Source organism: Lampris incognitus, chromosome 20 (genome assembly GCF_029633865.1).
Source record: "Lampris incognitus isolate fLamInc1 chromosome 20, fLamInc1.hap2, whole genome shotgun sequence".
Taxonomy (NCBI): Eukaryota; Metazoa; Chordata; class Actinopteri; order Lampriformes; family Lampridae; genus Lampris; species Lampris incognitus.
The window spans coordinates 23,147,726-23,168,650 of NC_079230.1; the positions used below are offsets into that span (position 1 = coordinate 23,147,726).

General features: G+C 43.7%; 1 protein-coding gene and 1 long non-coding RNA gene across 2 annotated transcripts in view; both read left to right on the plus strand.

The window, feature by feature from the left end:
* The first annotated feature begins 4,773 nt into the window (after positions 1–4,773).
* Positions 4,774–20,925, plus strand: part of LOC130130480 (mucin-22-like) — a 43,931-nt gene continuing 27,779 nt past the window's right edge. The window contains exons 1-8 of the mRNA XM_056300189.1: positions 4,774–5,053; positions 6,389–6,682; positions 7,322–7,555; positions 8,060–8,182; positions 10,148–11,626; positions 11,882–11,958; positions 12,454–12,518; positions 13,257–13,441. Of these exons, the coding sequence (XP_056156164.1) occupies positions 4,774–5,053; positions 6,389–6,682; positions 7,322–7,555; positions 8,060–8,182; positions 10,148–11,626; positions 11,882–11,958; positions 12,454–12,518; positions 13,257–13,441 (2,737 nt within the window). The remainder of the gene's footprint in view (positions 5,054–6,388; positions 6,683–7,321; positions 7,556–8,059; positions 8,183–10,147; positions 11,627–11,881; positions 11,959–12,453; positions 12,519–13,256; positions 13,442–20,925) is intronic.
* On the plus strand, positions 14,092–15,170 carry LOC130130739 (uncharacterized). Its single transcript, XR_008812179.1, has 3 exons — positions 14,092–14,279; positions 14,980–15,041; positions 15,131–15,170. It is a non-coding gene; the product is annotated as an uncharacterized LOC130130739 (long non-coding RNA).

Consider the following 20,925-nt stretch of genomic DNA (forward strand, 5'->3'; position numbering starts at 1 on the left):
GCGGGGCGTCCGGGTAGCGTAGCAGTCTATCCCAGTGCCTACCAACAGGGGGATCGCCGGTTCGAATCCCCGTGTTACCTCCGGCTTGGTCGGGCGTCCCTACAGACAAAATTGGCCGTGTCTTGGGGTGGGAAGTCGGTTGTGGGTATGTGTCCTGGTCGCTGCACTAGCGCCTCCTCTGGTCGATCGGGGGCGCCTGTTCAGGGGGGAGGGGGAACTGGGGGGAAATAGCATGATCCTCCCACGCGCTACGTCCCCCTGGCGAAACTCCTCACTGTCAGGTGAAAAGAAGTGGCTGGCGTCTCCATATGTATCGCAGGAGGCATGTGGTAGTCTGTAGCCCTCCCCGGATCGGCAGAGGGGGTGGAGCAGCGACCAGGATGGCTTGGAAAACAGGGTAATTGGCCGGATAGAATTGGGGAAAAAAAAGGGGGGAAAATCCCCCCCCCCCAAAAAAAAGGTTAAAACAGTGCACGGTCATGCAATTCTACAACTATGTTGGCAAATAAAGGAAAACAGGCCAAAGATGATATATTAAGATGATTAGTGAAAGGCTGACAAAAATGTTGTTTTTAAGCCTTGGTTCCGTGACAATCTTAAAATATATGAGATATAAAATCTGACGCAGAAACTTGCTTTTTTGTTTGTTTTTCTACCTTGATCTTCCTCCTCCTCAGTTTGTTTTTTGTTCAATTACTGGTTTTGGAATTTTTACAAAAGCATTATCAAGGGTAAACATAGGGGGGAAAAAACAACAACATAATTTTCAACTTTTTCATTTGCATATCCACTGCAATTTATAGTTTTGTTTTTTTCTTGGAGAAAGAATCAAACGAAATCCTTTTTAGGGATTTCTGAGTTTGAGGGTTCGATTTTTTTTTGGTATTGTTGGAAGTTCAATATAACATACACCAAGTCAGAATACTGGCTTTTTAGTTTAGTTTAATTTAGTTTAGTTAGTTAGTTTAGCTTAGTTTAATTTATTGGCACACATATATAGAAAAAGACAGTAAAACTTCAAAAAACGGGCAGCACGGTGGCCCAGTGGTTAGCGCTGTTGCCTCACAACAAGAAGATCCTGGATTTGAACCCCAGGCCATACCGGGTGCTTTCTGTGTGGACTTTGCATGTTCTCCACGTGTCTGCGTGGGTTTCCTCCGGGTGCTCCGGTTTCCTCCCACCATCAAAAAGACATGCATGTTGGGGTTAATACTCCTGTCTGTGCCCCTGAGCAAGGCAAAGGAAAGCAGAACTGGAGTTGGTCCCTGGGTGCTGCATGGGGGCTGCCCACTGCTCCTAGCTACACAGCTAGGTTGGGTTAAATGCAGAGAGTACATTTCATTTGTATGTATGTACAAAATGACTAATAAAGAGTATTCTATTCTATTCGATTCTATTCTAAAAAAAAAGTTAAACACTGTGCAGGAGAGGTTGGAAGCCAAAAATGGCTTATGAAGATTCATCCATCCATTATCCACACTGCTTATCCTGCTCGGGGTCGCGGGGATGCTGGAGCCTATCCCAGCAGTCATTGGTCGGCAAGCAGGGAGACACCCTGGACAGGCTGCCAGGCCATCACAGGGCTCGCTCGCTCATACACACACACACACACACACACACACACACACACACACACACACACACACACACACACACACACACACACACACACCTAGGGACAATTTAGTACAGCCGATTCACCTGACCTACATGTCTTTGGACTGTGGGAGGAAACTGGAGCACCCGGAGGAAACCCACGCAGACATGGGGAGAACATGCAAACCCCACACAGAGGACGACCCCCAAGGTTGGACTATCCCAGGGCTTGAACTCAGAACCTTCTTGCTGTGAGGTGACCGCGCTAACCACTATGCCACCGTACCACCAGACTCATGAAGATACCCCCCCTATATAAATATCAATGTGCATACCTAAAAAAGAAAAAACAACAAAGACAAAAACAAGGATTGCTTAATTCATCAATGTTTCAAGACTAAGCAGTAAATTAATAAATAAATATCAATGAAGGCTTGCAAATTATTACTCTTATAAATTAGATATTTACCAAAACATTGTACCAGGATGTTGGTGGATTTCCTTGTTTGTTCCAAGATCTGATGGGCATGTGGTTTTATTTTATAGATTCATAGAAGAAACAATGGGCTTTCACCCAAAATTATTGACTTTGCTGCTTCTTATAGGTAAGTTGAATATGAACTAAGAGTTTGACTGAAAAACTGAAGGATTAATGTGATTTCACTTTAATCCTTGAGTTTTAAATAATAAAAAAACCATACGACTTTAGTGAGTTTGTTAATATCTACAGGTTAAAAACTATTTAAATGTTCTTTGCATGCAAGGCTGCTCTTAGTACTCTGTGATAAAGCATAGCAGGATAAACATAGCTGCAGCTATTAACAATAATAGCGGGTCTGTTTGTTCTGGGTGTGCTAGCACACCTATCGGCATTGGCATACAGACAGACGGACAGAGCCAGCATTATCAACTGTCAATAGCACCGTCAATACTGTGGCAAACTTTATCCAACAAAGCCATTATTAATTTTTTAGCTGCAGCTATGTTAATCCTGCTATATTTAAATCATTCTTAAGTATTAAGAAAAGTGTGGCATGTTTTTAATCTTTACATAGACTTAAACCTGTACATGTCAGATGACTTGATAAAATGGTCTGGTGTTTAGTAACTCTTTAAAAACAGTACAGCTTTATTTTTGAGCTAATATTATTCTGTAATTAATTTACAGTGGCATCAATACCTGCTTTTATACAATCAACCGAGACTGGAATGACAACTGGTAGTTCAACTCCAACTGGTGGATCAACCACAACTGAAGCGACAACAACAGGTGGCTCAACAACATCTGGAGTGACAACAACTGATGGATCAATTGGTGTTACAACAGCTGTATCAACCAAAACCGGAGCTACAACATCTGGTGGATCAACCACAACTGAAATAACAGGTGGCTCAACCACAACTGCACTGACAACAACCAGTGGATCAACTATAACTGGAACTACAACAGGAATAGCAACCACAAATGGAGCTACAAGTACTGGTGAGTCAACCACAATCAGAGTTACAACAACCGATGGATCAACCACAACTGGAGCATCAACCTCAACTGGAGCAACAAGAACCAGTGGGTCAACCGTAACTGGAAAGATAACAACAGCTGGTTCAATCACAACTGGAGCAACAACAACTGGAGCGACAGCAACAGCTGGCTCAATCACATCTGGAGTTACAACAACTGGTGGATCAACTGCAGTTACAACAACAACAGGTGTATCAACCACAACTGGAACTATAACAATGAGTGGGTCGACCACAACTGGAGAAACCACAATTGGTGGATCAACCACAACTGGAGTGACAACAACAGGAGGGTCAACTACAACGATAGTAACAACCACCGATGGATCAACCACAACTAGAGCGACAGCAACCACTGGGTTAACCACAACTGGAGTGACAACAACCACTGGGTCAACTACAACTGGAGCAACAACCAGTGGAACAACCACTACTGGTGCAATAGCAACTAGTAGACCAACGACAACTGGAGCAACAACAACCAGTGGGTCAACCACAACTGCAGCAACAACAACCAGTGGACCAACCACAACTGGAGCAACAACAACTAGTAGACTAATAACAACTGGAGCAACAACAACCAGTGGATCAATCACAACTGGATCAACCACAACTGGTGGATCAAATACAACTGAAGAGACAACAAACAGTGAAACAACCACAACTGGAGCAACAACAACCAATGGATCAACCAAAACTGGGGTGACAACAACTGGTGTAACGAAAACCGATGGATCAACCACAACTGTAGCAACTACAACTGGTGGACCAACCACAACTCCTTCTACAACAAGTAGTGGACAAACCATAACTGGAGCAACAACAACTGTTGGTTCAACCACAACTGGAGCAACCACAACTGTTGAATCAACCACAACTGGAATGACAACAACAAGTGGCTCAACTACAACTGGAGTAACAACCATCAAGGAATCAACCACAACTGGAACAACAACAACCACTGGACCAACCACAACTGGTGCAAAAACAACTAGTAGATCAACCACAGCTGGAGCAACACCAACCACTGGAGTGACAACAACTGGTGAATCAACCACAACTCGAGTGATGACAACCGGTGGACCAACCACTACTCTAGTGATAACAACTGGTAAACCAACCTCAACAGCAGTGACAACAAACAGCGGATCAAATACAATTGGAGTTACAACAACCGATGGATCAACCACAATTAAATCAGCAACGACTGGTGGATCAGCCATAACTAAAACCACATCTGGTGGATCAGCCACAACTAAAACCACATCTGGTGGATCAGCTACAACTGGAGTGACAAAAACTGGTGGATCAAGCTCAACTGGAGGAACCACAACTGGTGGATCAAGCGCAAATGGAATGACAACAACCGGTGGATCAACTGGAGTGACAACATCTGGTGAATCAACCACAAGTCAAGTGATGACAACCACAATTAAATCAACAGTGACTGGTGGATCAGCCACAACTGAAACAACATCCAGTGGATCTACTGCAACTGGAGTGACAACAATCAGTGGATCAACTGGAGTGACAACAACTGGTGGATCAAGCTCAACTGGAGCAACCACAACTGGTGGATCAAGCACAACTGGAGTGACAACAACCGGTGGATCAACTGGAGTGACAACATCTGGTGAATCAACTACAAGTCAAGTGATGACAACCAGTGAAACAACCACAACTGGAGGAACAACTGGCGCAACAACTACTGATGGCTCAATCATAACTGCAGGAACTACAACTGGTGGACCAACCACAACTGCTGCTACAACAACTAGTGGGCAAACCACAACTGGAGCAACCACAACTAGAGTGACAACAACAGGTAGCTCAACCACATCTGCGGTGCCAACAACTGGTGCAACAACAACCGATGGATCAACCACAACTGCAACAACTACAACTGGTGGACCAACCACAACTCCTTCTACAACAAGTAGTGGACAAACCACAACTGGAGCAACAACAACTGTTGGTTCAACCACAACTGGAGCAACCACAACTAGAGCGACAACAGGTGGCTCAACCACATCTGGAGGGACAACAACTGGAGGATTAATTGGAGATACAACAACAACTATATCAACCACCACTGAAGCTACAACCAGTGGGTCAACCACAACTGGAGAAACCACAACTGGTGGACAAACCACAACCGGAGCTACAACAACTGTTGGATCAACCACAACTGGAATGACAACAACAAGTGGCTCAACTATAACTGGAGTAACAGCCATCGATGGATCAACCACAACTGGAACAACAACAACCACTGGACCAACCATAACTGGTGCAAAAACAACTAGTAGATCAACCACAGCTGGAGCAACAACAACCACTGGAATGACAACAACTGGTGAATCAACCACAACTCGAGTGATGACAACCGGTGGACCAACCATTACTGTAGTGATAACAACTGCTAAACCAACCTCAACTGCAGTGACAACAAACAGTGGATCAACTACAATTGGAGTTACAACAACCGATGGATCAACCACAATTAAATCAACAACGATTGGTGGATCAGCCACAACTGAAACAACATCCAGTGAATCTACTGCAACTGGAGTGACAACAATCAGTGGATCAACTGGAATGACAACAACTGGTGGATCAAGCTCAACTGGAGCAACCACAACTGGTGGATCAAGCACAACTGGAGTGACAACATCTGGTGAATCAACCACAAGTCAAGTGATGACAACCAGTGAAACAACCACAACTGGAGGAACAACTGGCGCAACAACAACTGATGGCTCAATCATAACTGCAGGAACTACAACTGGTGGACCAACCACAACTGCTGCTACAACAACTAGTGGGAAAACCACAACTGGATCAACCACAACTACAGTGACAACAACAGGTAGCTCAACCACATCTGCGGTGCCAACAACTGGTGCAACAACAACCTATGGATCAACCACAACTGCAACAACTACAACTGGTGGACCAACCACAACTCCTTCTACAACAAGTAGTGGACAAACCACAACTGGAGCAACAACAACTGTTGGTTCAACCACAACTGGAGCAACCACAACTAGAGCGACAACAGGTGGCTCAACCACATCTGGAGGGACAACAACTGGAGGATTAATTGGAGATACAACAACAACTATATCAACCACAACTGAAGCTACAACCAGTGGGTCAACCACAACTGGAGAAACCACAACTGGTGGACAAACCACAACCGGAGCTACCACAACTATTGGATCAACCACAACTGGAATGACAACAACAAGTGGCTCAACTATAACTGAAGTAACAACCATCGATGAATCAACCACAACTGGAACAACAACAACCACTGGACCAACCACAACTGGTGCAAAAACAACTAGTAGATCAACCACAGCTGGAGCAACAACAACCACTGGAATGACAACAACTGGTGAATCAACCACAACTCGAGTGATGACAACTGGTGGACCAACCACTACTGTAGTGATAACAACTGCTAAACCAACCTCAACTGCAGTGACAACAAACAGTGGATCAACTGCAACTGGAGTTACAACAACCGATGGATCAACCACAATTAAATCAACAATGACTGGTGGATCAGCTACAACTGGAGTGACAACAACTGGTGGATCAAGCACAGCTGGAGCCACCACAACTGTAGGATCAAGCGCAACTGGAGTGACAACAACCGGTGGATCAACTGGAGTGACAACCTCTGGTGAATCAACCACAAGTCAAGTGATGACAACCAGTGGATCAACCACAATTAAACCAACAACGACTGGTGGATCAGCCACAACTGAAACAACATCCAGTGGATCTACTGCAAATGGACTGACAACAATCAGTGGATCAACTGGAGTGACAACAACTGGTGGATCGAGCTCAACTGGAGCAACCACAACTAGTGGATCAAGCACAGCTGGAGTGACAACAACCGGGGGATCAACTGGAGTGACAACATCTGGTGAATCAACCACAAGTCAAGTGATGACAACCAGTGAAACAACCACAACTGGAGGAACAACTGGTGCAACAACAACAACTGATGGCTCAATCATATCTGCAGGAACTACAACTGGTGGGTCAACCACAACTGCTGCTACAACAACTAGTGGGCAAACCACAACTGGAGCAACCACAACTAGAGTGACAACAACAGGTAGCTCAACCACATCTGGGGTGACAACAACTGGTGCAACAACAACTGATGGATCAACCACAACTGCAGCAACTACAAGTGGTGGACCAACCACACCTGCTGCTGCAACAACTAGTGGGCAAACCACAACTGGAGCAACCACAACTAGAGTGACAACAACAGGTAGCTCAACCACATCTGGGGTGACAACAACTGGTGCAACAACAACTGATGGATCAACCACAACTGCAGCAACCACAACTGGAGCAACAACAACTGTTGGTTCAACCACAACTGGAGCAACCACAACTAGAGTGACAACAGGTGTCTCAACCACATCTGGAGGGACAACAACTGGTGGATCGAGCTCAACTGGAGCAACCACAACTAGTGGATCAAGCACAGCTGGAGTGACAACAACCGGGGGATCAACTGGAGTGACAACATCTGGTGAATCAACCACAAGTCAAGTGATGACAACCAGTGAAACAACCACAACTGGAGGAACAACTGGTGCAACAACAACAACTGATGGCTCAATCATAACTGCAGGAACTACAACTGGTGGACCAACCACAACTGCTGCTACAACAACTAGTGGGCAAACCACAACTGGAGCAACCACAACTAGAGTGACAACAACAGGTAGCTCAACCACATCTGGGGTGACAACAACTGGTGCAACAACAACCGATGGATCAACCACAACTGCAGCAACTACAACTGCAGCAACTACAACTGGTGGACCAACCACAACTCCTTCTACAACAAGTAGTGGACAACCCACAACTGGAGCAACAACAACTGTTGGATCAACCACAACTGGAGCAACCACAACTGGTGGATCAACCACAACTGGACACACAACAACCAGTGAAACAACCACAACTGGAGGAACAACTGGCGCAACAACAACTGATGGCTCAACCATAACTGCAGGAACTACAACTGGTGGACCAACCACAACTGCTGCTACAACAACTAGTGGGCAAACCACAGCTGGAGCAACCACAACTAGAGTGACAACAACAGGTGGCTCAACCACATTTGGGGTGACAACAACTGGTGCAACAACAACTGATGGATCAACCACAACTGCAGCAACTACAAGTGGTGGACCAACCACACCTGCTGCTGCAACAACTAGTGGGCAAACCACAACTGGAGCAACCACAACTAGAGTGACAACAACAGGTAGCTCAACCACATCTGGGGTGACAACAACTGGTGCAACAACAACTGATGGATCAACCACAACTGCAGCAACCACAACTGGAGCAACAACAACTGTTGGTTCAACCACAACTGGAGAAACCACAACTAGAGTGACAACAGGTGTCTCAACCACATCTGGAGGGACAACAACTGGTGGATCGAGCTCAACTGGAGCAACCACAACTAGTGGATCAAGCACAGCTGGAGTGACAACAACCGGGGGATCAACTGGAGTGACAACATCTGGTGAATCAACCACAAGTCAAGTGATGACAACCAGTGAAACAACCACAACTGGAGGAACAACTGGTGCAACAACAACAACTGATGGCTCAATCATAACTGCAGGAACTACAACTGGTGGACCAACCACAACTGCTGCTACAACAACTAGTGGGCAAACCACAACTGGAGCAACCACAACTAGAGTGACAACAACAGGTAGCTCAACCACATCTGGGGTGACAACAACTGGTGCAACAACAACCGATGGATCAACCACAACTGCAGCAACTACAACTGCAGCAACTACAACTGGTGGACCAACCACAACTCCTTCTACAACAAGTAGTGGACAAACCACAACTGGAGCAACAACAACTGTTGGTTCAACCACAACTGGAGCAACCACAACTGGTGGATCAACCACAACTGGACACACAACAACCAGTGAAACAACCACAACTGGAGGAACGACTGGCGCAACAACAACTGATGGCTCAACCATAACTGCAGGAACTACAACTGGTGGACCAACCACAACTGCTGCTACAACAACTAGTGGGCAAACCACAGCTGGAGCAACCACAACTAGAGTGACAACAACAGGTGGCTCAACCACATTTGGGGTGACAACAACTGATGCAACAACAACTGATGGATCAACCACAACTGCAGCAACTACAAGTGGTGGACCAACCACACCTGCTGCTGCAACAACTAGTGGGCAAACCACAACTGGAGCAACCACAACTAGAGTGACAACAACAGGTAGCTCAACCACATCTGGGGTGACAACAACTGGTGCAACAACAACTGATGGATCAACCACAACTGCAGCAACCACAACTGGAGCAACAACAACTGTTGGTTCAACCACAACTGGAGCAACCACAACTAGAGTGACAACAGGTGTCTCAACCACATCTGGAGGGACAACAACTGGTGGATCGAGCTCAACTGGAGCAACCACAACTAGTGGATCAAGCACAGCTGGAGTGACAACAACCGGGGGATCAACTGGAGTGACAACATCTGGTGAATCAACCACAAGTCAAGTGATGACAACCAGTGAAACAACCACAACTGGAGGAACAACTGGTGCAACAACAACAACTGATGGCTCAATCATAACTGCAGGAACTACAACTGGTGGACCAACCACAACTGCTGCTACAACAACTAGTGGGCAAACCACAACTGGAGCAACCACAACTAGAGTGACAACAACAGGTAGCTCAACCACATCTGGGGTGACAACAACTGGTGCAACAACAACCGATGGATCAACCACAACTGCAGCAACTACAACTGCAGCAACTACAACTGGTGGACCAACCACAACTCCTTCTACAACAAGTAGTGGACAACCCACAACTGGAGCAACAACAACTGTTGGTTCAACCACAACTGGAGCAACCACAACTGGTGGATCAACCACAACTGGACACACAACAACCAGTGAAACAACCACAACTGGAGGAACAACTGGCGCAACAACAACTGATGGCTCAACCATAACTGCAGGAACTACAACTGGTGGACCAACCACAACTGCTGCTACAACAACTAGTGGGCAAACCACAGCTGGAGCAACCACAACTAGAGTGACAACAACAGGTGGCTCAACCACATTTGGGGTGACAACAACTGGTGCAACAACAACTGATGGATCAACCACAACTGCAGCAACTACAAGTGGTGGACCAACCACACCTGCTGCTGCAACAACTAGTGGGCAAACCACAACTGGAGCAACCACAACTAGAGTGACAACAACAGGTAGCTCAACCACATCTGGGGTGACAACAACTGGTGCAACAACAACTGATGGATCAACCACAACTGCAGCAACCACAACTGGAGCAACAACAACTGTTGGTTCAACCACAACTGGAGAAACCACAACTAGAGTGACAACAGGTGTCTCAACCACATCTGGAGGGACAACAACTGGTGGATCGAGCTCAACTGGAGCAACCACAACTAGTGGATCAAGCACAGCTGGAGTGACAACAACCGGGGGATCAACTGGAGTGACAACATCTGGTGAATCAACCACAAGTCAAGTGATGACAACCAGTGAAACAACCACAACTGGAGGAACAACTGGTGCAACAACAACAACTGATGGCTCAATCATAACTGCAGGAACTACAACTGGTGGACCAACCACAACTGCTGCTACAACAACTAGTGGGCAAACCACAACTGGAGCAACCACAACTAGAGTGACAACAACAGGTAGCTCAACCACATCTGGGGTGACAACAACTGGTGCAACAACAACCGATGGATCAACCACAACTGCAGCAACTACAACTGCAGCAACTACAACTGGTGGACCAACCACAACTCCTTCTACAACAAGTAGTGGACAAACCACAACTGGAGCAACAACAACTGTTGGTTCAACCACAACTGGAGCAACCACAACTGGTGGATCAACCACAACTGGACACACAACAACCAGTGAAACAACCACAACTGGAGGAACGACTGGCGCAACAACAACTGATGGCTCAACCATAACTGCAGGAACTACAACTGGTGGACCAACCACAACTGCTGCTACAACAACTAGTGGGCAAACCACAACTGGACCAACCACAACTAGAGTGACAACAACAGGTAGCTCAACCACATCTGGGGTGACAACAACTGGTGCAACAACAACTGATGGATCAACCACAACTGCAGCAACCACAACTGGAGCAACAACAACTGTTGGTTCAACCACAACTGGAGCAACCACAACTAGAGTGACAACAGGTGTCTCAACCACATCTGGAGGGACAACAACTGGAGGATTAATTGGAGATACAACAACAACTCTATCAACCACAACTGGAGCTACAACCGGTGGGTCAACCACAACTGGAGCTACAACAACTGTTGGATCAACCACAACTGGAACATCAACAACCATTGGACCAACCACAACTGGAACAAAAACAACTAGTAGATCAACCACAGCTGGAGCAACAACAACCACTGGAGTGACAACAACTAGCGAATCAACCACAACTCGAGTGATGACAACCGGTGGACCAACCACTACTCTAGTGATAACAACTGGTAAACCAACCTCAACTGCAGTGATAACAAACAGTGGATCAACTACAATTGGAGTTACAACAACCGATGGATCAACCACAATTAAATCAACAACGACTGGTGGATCAGCCACAACTAAAACCACATCTGGTGGATCAGCTACAACTGGAGTGACAACAACTGGTGGATCAAGCTCAACTGGAGCAACCACAACTGGTGGATCAAGCACAACTGGAGTGACAACAACCGGTGGCTCAACTGGAGTGACAACAACTGGTGAATCAACCACAAGTCAAGTGATGACAACCAGTGGATCAACCACAATTAAATCAACATTGACTGATGGATCAGCCACAACTGAAACAACATTTGGTGGATCAGGTACAACTGGGGTACAAACAACACCAGCAACTACAACAGCAGCTCCCACCCCGGTTGTGGCTCTTAAGGCGACCATACAACAGGTGTTTATAGAAGCTTATACCAACCCCGAGACCCCTGAATACAAAGCACTTGAGGTTTCTATTGTAACTACGGTAAGTCAATAATTTCAATTTATGAACATATGTTGTTTCAATATGCTGATGTTATTTTGTGTGAATGATAAGTCTATGATGACTGCAACTAAAAGTTGTTTTTTTTAACTCAGCCTTCAATTTTAGGTGGTGAAATGAATAGACTATATTCAAGAATTTGATTGTGTGATTTTTTTTTTTGCTTTAATTTCACAGTATGACGTAATCTACAGTGAACGATATGGTCAAGTTTTCATCAGAACCATCGTAATACGATTCAGGTAAAATTCATTTTCTTACATGTGCTTACAGTTCAGTCAAGGTAATCAAATTAAACTTCTTCAGGCTTACAAAACTTTTATAGGGTTGGTTGATATTGTTAGAATGTTTGTTGATAAATTGTTTCTTTGTGGAAAATGTAAGGTATAAATTTGTGTAAATTTGGAGACAATTTTATACCCACTTTTTAACCAAATGATCTCATGGTCCTTGTTGAGTCAGGCGAGCGCATAATAATTTCTGCACTAATCAATGATCTATCATTTACTCCTCATTTACATGAAAACAAACACTACTTTAAATGATTCTTTGATTTTTTTATTTATTACTTTAGATGATGCTTTGATTGAGCAGCATATGCATCGTGGTTGGTTTTAGACAAGAAATACCAGACATTTAGCCGTCTAGTTGACTTCTCCGGTTGGACCCAGAGAAATCAAGACTGTCTGATCAAAAATCAATGTCTTGGAATTGTGTAGTGTTTGGCTGCTGAGCAGTGAATAAAAGTTTACATCCCGTCACAGGGGATGCTTAGATTGGCTTTCATTAGCTGAAAATGTATGGTGAACATTTCTGACTTAACTCTCTGATGCAGCCAGAACACAAACATCTAATGCATTAATAGGACATTTACAGAGGGGGGCTTCACTTAAAACAACCACTGGGTGGGCCCTTTAAAAAAAGCTTGGTTGATTTCACAAGGGTACACATATGACATATACACTCTGATTATAACACAGGCCTGCTTCTACCGTTCGCCGAATGGAGAACACTGAGGCAGAGGTGGAGCTGGTATTCAACAATACTGCTTCGCCACAGGACATCCCAAAGGCTGAGGAGGTTGTGGAAACCCTTCAAACCGCTGTGTCCAACCCAAATAACACCTTCAACATCTCTTTGGATCCTCAATCAATAGCTGTCATTCGTGAGTGAATACTTAACAAAGTTGAAATCAAATTCCACCCCATGTGGAGATTTTTTTTAATGATTTTAAATAACTAACTGAATTAACAGAAACAGCTTATGATGGGGTACTGAACTGAACATTGTTAAAAGAAAGGAGAAAGGCATCTGTACTTCACAAATGCACAAGTCATTACAGCAGCACCAGACGTCTTTGCACAAGCTATTCTGTCTATTTCACATTCAATGAAAAATGTATGTGGTGATAAAGCCAACAGTCTATATGGAAAACAACAGCAAATGGGAAACTAACTGGAAAAACTCAGTGACAGTGGCAAACTACTCCAGAGCAAAATAGGACAATGTTGTTGTTTTTTCTACAGTAAAAAGATTCTCTTTCTCTGTGACATCAGGATGCCTGCCACATGATTCACTTTGGAACTGGCATTAAGGTCTACTGTGTGTTAAAAATGGAGGCAGGCATCTTGTGCATTTGGCACAAGACCCCAAGAGTCAAAATAAAATTACTTCTTCAGTTCATTCTTAAAATTGTTTTCGCAGGAACCCCGATTACAACAACAGCTCCCAATACAACCACAGCAGCCACCACAGCTGCAGCCACCACAGCTGCAGCCACCACAGCTGCAGCCACCACAGCTGCAGCCACCACAGCTGCAGCCACCACAGCTTCTACAATGACCAAAACCACAACCGCCATAATGACCACGACAGCATCAACTACAGTGGCGATCACTATTACCCAGCTGGAATTCACATCTGCCGGAGAGTTATTTACAGCTGACCTTTTGACTTCAACATCTGCAGCTTTTCAAGCTCGAGCCACATTGATAAAGTCAAAAGTAAGCCTGTCCCTGAGAATGAAAAGTGTGAAGCATTGGTAGTATAAAAAAATAATCTCAAGTTTCATGTTCAACTTTATTGGCATATGTGTTTAGAATACAATGAAATTCTTGTGCCTTGGGTCTCTTTGCCTTGACACAAGGACACATCACCCCCCCCAAAAAAAAACATTGACTATGTACATAATGAATTCATACATTATATACACAATATACAGTATTCGATATCATAACAATGTAAGGTGCATATGGGTGCATCCACTGTTCAGCAACTTGACTGCCTGTGGAAAGAAACTATTACTGAGACGGGTGGTGTGATTTGATGCTTCAGTAGCATTTTCTAGATGGCAGGAGTGAGAACAGAACATCAGTAGGATGGCTGGTGTCCTTAATGATGTTTTCGGCGTCCCTTTTGCATGAAAAGAACAACAAAGCGAGAGTAGCTTGTAGTGAGTCGCCATACTATGGCGCCATCTTTTTTTGGTGTCATGAAGAGAATTTGAGAAATTAAATCCTCTACTCCTCTGTGGATTAAAAACATAGTCTATGCCTTAGAAATGTCTAAGGATGCCTAATATCCTTTATATAATCATTGTTGTTTTGTTGTATCCGTTTTTATTTTAAGTAGTCATTTCAAAACAACACTTCAAGGTCGAGTTGTTATATGTTACTTACAGATGACTTGTATTTACTCCTACAGCTTGAACCTTTCTACACGTCAGCATTCTCTTCCTTCAGTAGCTTGACAGTGGTATCGTTCAGGTAACATGTTTAAATTTAACCAAGCTGGAATTAAACATTAATGTCTATAAAACCATGGGGATTCAAATTGTCCATGATTTTATTTCCAGACAGGGATCGATCATCAATACTGCGGACCTACGGTTTTCTTCCTCATCTGTTCCAAATGTTGCTGCGATTGCAGATGTTTTAATTGAGGCGGCACAACAAATTACAGACTTCAACATTGACACCACATCTATTGTGGTTGGTGGCATACGTAAGTAATACCAAGTACAAACGTACACCTATACCTGATAAGAAATTCCATATTTTGGATATTTTTTTGCCATTTGCAATATGTTCCTTTTCTCTTTGTTATAATTTACAGAGGTCTCAAGTGGAGTAAGCCTTCAGATCAGTTTTTTCCCAGCTTTCTTCCTGGTGGTGTTGTCGTGGCTGCTGTCAAGCCACCACTAGTCCCCACCTAAAATGTCACTGGACAATGGGCTTCCTCACAAAAAGTAAAGGGCACTGTCAACATTAGAAGTCAAAAACGGTTGGTAAAGATCTCAACAGTTTGATGGCTTTGGAGTGACTTCCAAATATTAACAGTCTGGAGGGCAGTCAACTTCAAGCACCTGTTCCATGTGTCAGACCTATTAAACTGAAATTTCCAAGGATGAGATGATCAAAGCAATAACATTTTAGACCCGGGTATCCAGACTCCAACATCCCCACAAGTAATTACACGATCTACATTGCATCTATGATTCGTCTTACTGACTACCATTTGCTATAGAAATCTTTGTTTCATGAATTAACTTTTAAATCTGATTGCTGTTAAATTTGGGGAGTACACAGCAGAATTTGTTCTAGATTTTTCTAGACTTCTAGACTGAACTTCTGGACCAGCTGTGTCCCCCAGCTAAGGAAAACAGTCCCCAGGACCAACATGTCATTAAAAACCACATTGATCATCCTTACCATTCTGTGATTTCAAATGTAGATTGTTTTAAAGGAATATAATCACTGAGGCCAACTAATTCCTGCAACCTTTTAATCATATCCCCCAATTGAAATTCATCCTCAATCCAGAAATGACTTGGCCATCAGAAACATTTACATGCATTATGGAGATTATTCAGGAGTTTGATTTGGATGCAGACATTTTTTAAAGCTCAATTTATATAGCCCACAGTGACCTTAATGCATTTCTTTTACTTTGAGACCTTTTAACACAGACAGACAGCTAAACAGGAATTCATAACAATGTATTACAAAGCTGTTGAAGGTTTGTTTACATCAGTAATGTGCCTTAACTTCAATCGGTCAGTTGAGGCTTGGAAATGACAAATCTGTTTAAATGACATTAACCATTAACCATGATAGATGGGTCACATCTACACCACTTTTCGAAGTATGTAAAAGTATTTTACCTTTAAGGGTTGATAAGAGAAACATGGAATGTATATCACAGCAAGGTCCAGTGGGGTTTTTCAGTCTTTGGGCTTATTTATAAAGGTACCAGTTTTGTATTTATATTATTATATTTGACTGTATTTTGTGAGTATAAATGTCATTTTATGCAATTGATGTAAAGAGTGATAGAGCTCTGCGATGATCAGAATACAAAATATGTTAAAAATAGAATCTGTATGTCTGATTATACACACACTCATGTAACATTTCAACCTTTTCATCCATCCATCCATCCATCCATTATCCAAAGCACTTATCCTGCTCTCAGGGTCGCGGGGATGCTGGAGCCTGTCCCAGCAGTCACTCGGTGGCAGGCAGGGAGACACCCTGGACAGGCCACCAGGCCATCAAAGGGCTATTACGTATTCAGATACACAGATTTTTATCTTTTTATTTTGGCAATTAGACTCCATCGAGACCAAACATCTCCGCAGAACTCTGCCTGTGAAGGTAAAGTCTAGATGCTGGTGGTCAAGGTTTGTACATAATTTTACAGCCTCTGCTACATCAAAAGGTGACACACTGAGAATCAGAATCAGAATCATGTTTACTGGCCATGTAGGTTTACACATACGGGGAATTTGACTCTAGTTTTGTGGCTCTCTGTGTACTTAACATAGAATAACAATACCACAACACAACAATCTTCAGATATATATACAAGGATTGACTTCTACAGGCGAAATAAGAGGTGATTAAGTGCAATGGTGCAGAGAATATATCAAAGATGCTGAAAAAGATGTTAGCAGGTTACTTACATACATGCCTGAGGTAGATGGACATGACAAAGCATACCAGTATACGTACTATACAAAATGGTTGGACTTATTTGAATGTTAAGCATTCATTTGAATGACAGCCTGGGGAAAGAAACTGTTTTTACATCATCGTTTTGGGGTACAGTGCTCTGTAGCACCTACCAGAGGGGAGGAGTTGGAACAGGTTGTCACCAGGGTGTGATGGAGCTGCAGTGATGTTTTCTGCCCGTTTTCTGACTCCGGAGGCATTTAAGCCCTGAATCGAGGGCAGGTTGGCACCAATGATTTCCTCTGCATACTTAACTGTCCATTGTAGTCTGTCCCTTTGGTGTTGGGGGGCTCCTCCTGAAGTCCACTGTCATCTCCACAGTTTTGAGCATGTTCAGCTCCAGGCTGTTATGGCTGCACCAGAGGGCCAGCTGATCAACCTCCCGTCTATATGCAGACATGTCACCATCCTGGATAAGGCCAATTATGGTTGTGTCGTCCTTAAACTTCAAGAGTTTAACAGATGGGTCACCACAGGTGTAGCAATTTGTATAGAGGGAGAAGAGTAGAGGGGAGAGCACACATCTCTGGGGGGTTCCAGTGCTGATTGTCTGGGTGCTGGATGTGTTTTTCACCAGCTGCCTCCTGTCTGTCAGGAAGTTTTTAATCCACTGGCAGATGGGGGCTGGTACAGTGAGCCTGGTGGGTTTGGAGTGGGGGATATCTGGGAAGATGGTTTTGAATGCTGAGCTGAAGTCCACGAAAAGGATCCTTGTGTGTGTCCCTGGGGAGTCAAGGTGTTGGAAGATGAAGCGCAATCTCATGTTGACTGCATCCTCCACTGACCTGTTTGCTCGGTAGGCAAACTGCAGGGGGTCAAGCAGGGGGCCTGTGATTTTCTTCAGGTGGACCAACACCAGTCTCTCGAAGGATTTCATGACCACAGACATTACGGCAATGGGTCTGTAGTCATTTAATCCTGCATGTGATATGCGGTTTCTTGTAGAGATGTTCCGATACCAGTACCCGAACTTGCGTATCTGCCGATACCGAGTACCGATCCAATACCAGTATGTATATATATATATATATATATTTATTTTTTTTGACAGCTGTATACTCCTAACCCTGTATGAATGTGAGGATTGCTATCATTGTTGTATGGCCTGGCTCAGGTTAAACCCTTTGTAAAACATGAACAAATCCACATATACAGAGAATGAATTCCAGAGAACTTTCTTTCATTATCTAGTTTGACAGTCATAACTGAAAAAGAGCACAAATAAATAAATCTAGGAATAAATAACAATTCCTTAAAAAACTCTTACAAAGTGCAGCCACAATTTAGTAAAATAAAAAAATGTAAATTTTAAATCGTGCAGTAACAGTAAACAGTAGTACAACATCAACTTAAAAACTAAATGTTCGAAAATAAACAAGATATACCTGCCTTTGAAACGCGGGTCCAAGAGAGTGGCAACTGCATACAATGGCTCATCCTCAATGGTTCTGAATCTTTTCTTGACAGCCTCTGGAAGATTAGTTTTCATTGTTTTTATACCCGTGTCCTCCTGGTTCTCCCGAGCAAGCAGCCGTTTTAGCACCGTGACCGAGGGGTTAACTTCAGCTGCAGAGGAGGTGGAGGAGCTAATCTGTCTGGTCAGGTCTTCAAATGGTGCCAGAACAGGGATGGTTTTCTCCAGCAAAGCCCACTGGTTGGCTGTCAGGGTCGCTGGCAGGTCGTCGTCAGATCGCTTTTGCTCCAGTAGACTCTCGACCATATAAAACGTGCTATTTCACCTCGTCACCACGTCTTGGTGCAGACGTTTGCTGGGCATTTGGAAATCTTTCTGGATATCCTCCAGTCGTGAAGTAACCAGTTAGTGGGGCAGCTTAGCTCCAATATTCATAAGGATTGTGCATTTTGTGATAAAAGCACCAAACGTGGTACATAATATGTAGCTTAATATATTTAGAAGAAATTTGGATATGGAGCCACTGAAAATTAACCCTGTAGTGGCCATGGAAGGCATGGACGTTATATCGCTTTTAGCTAGGCTGTGGCCTCCCTAAATTTCATAGCAGCCATTATGACAAGACAGAGGAGAATGTTACCTTTCCAGAGATACCAATATTATTGTTCTAGTCCAAACAGAACCATAGATATGCCATTTTACATATCGGATGTCACCAATGCATGTTGAAAAAACTAATTTGATAAGCAGTTACTTTTGTAAATAAAAAAACATTAAAAAAAATAATAAACACTGTTGAAGTACTGAATTGTATATTGTTTCCTGCAATCGCTGATTCTAAACCTTGCCCAACAGAAGAGGAGTGTTTAGGTATAGATGTGTACACATAGTTTATAGATGAATAATGTCTCAAAAGGCCTGCAAGAACACATTAACACTGACCAATATGCAATTCTTCACATTAACATTGATCAATATACAATTCTTCACATTACCAACATTGACCAATGTACAATTCTAACAACATTGACATATATACAATTCTTCATATTTCCTTTGTTCTTTTTTTTAAGATTTGCTTGCATTTCCTTTTATTCCTAAGTACAGTCTATCAGGCTTTCTGATTTCTCTTGTGGACCTTCTCAACCCAAGTTCACTTGGAATGTTTGTGTTGGTGTCTGTGTTACAGTCCATAGGAGGTGTGTAGATGGACTGAGATTCACTGTGGGCTTCATTGAGCTCACCAACAGTCTCTGGTGGAGTCTTTAACAGACTGCGACAATTGCGTCTGAGGATTTGTGTGCCTCAGTTCTCACCGTGAATGATCGTGGAGCGACCTCTTGCAGAACCGTTGCTTTTGTCTTCCATCCATCAGCATCCTCAATCCTGACTGTGTCATTGCTGGACAGTGAAGGAAGATGCTTGGCTGTTCCGTCATAGAATGACTTTTGCCTCATTTTATGCTGCCGCAGCTTGTATTCCACCTTTGAGGGTTTCTTTTGTCTTAATTTGTCGTTTGGGTGGCAGGGTCGTGCAGAGCTTCCTCTTCATCAGCAGCTCAGCAGGTGATAGGCTGCACTGGAGAGGTGATGCTCTGTAACTGAGTAGAGCCAAATATGGATCCGAGTCACTGTTGGCTGCTTTCTTTAGGAGTTGAGAATGTGGACTCCCTTTTCAGCTTGCCCATTCAACTGTGCATAGTGTAGACTTGACGTCACATGCTGGAAATCATATTGCTCTGCAAACCTCTGCCATTCTCTGCTGCTAAAGCATGGGCCGTTGTCACTCAACACGGTGTGTGGAATGCCATGCCTGGCGAAGATGGATCTCACATGTGTTATGACACAGGTTGACGACATATTTGCTAATAATGCCATTTCAGGAAAGTTAGAATAGTAGTCAATTACCACTAAATAGTCTTTACCTCTGAGGTGAAACAAGTCCATTCCCACTTTGTGCCATGGTACAGTTGGCACATCAGCTACCACCATGGGCTCTTTGCTCTGCTTGTTTCTATGTTTCTGGCATGTGTCACATTTGCTTACCATTGTTTCAATGTCTTTGTTAATTACGGGCCAGAAGCCTGACTCTCTCGCCCTTCTTCTGCACTTTTCAATGCCGAGGTGGCATTGAAAGTGTAATATGTCCATTCTCAAAGCCTGTAGGATGACAATCCTGCCCTTTTTTTGCAACAATAATAAGTTCACTTCTGACATGGTAAAA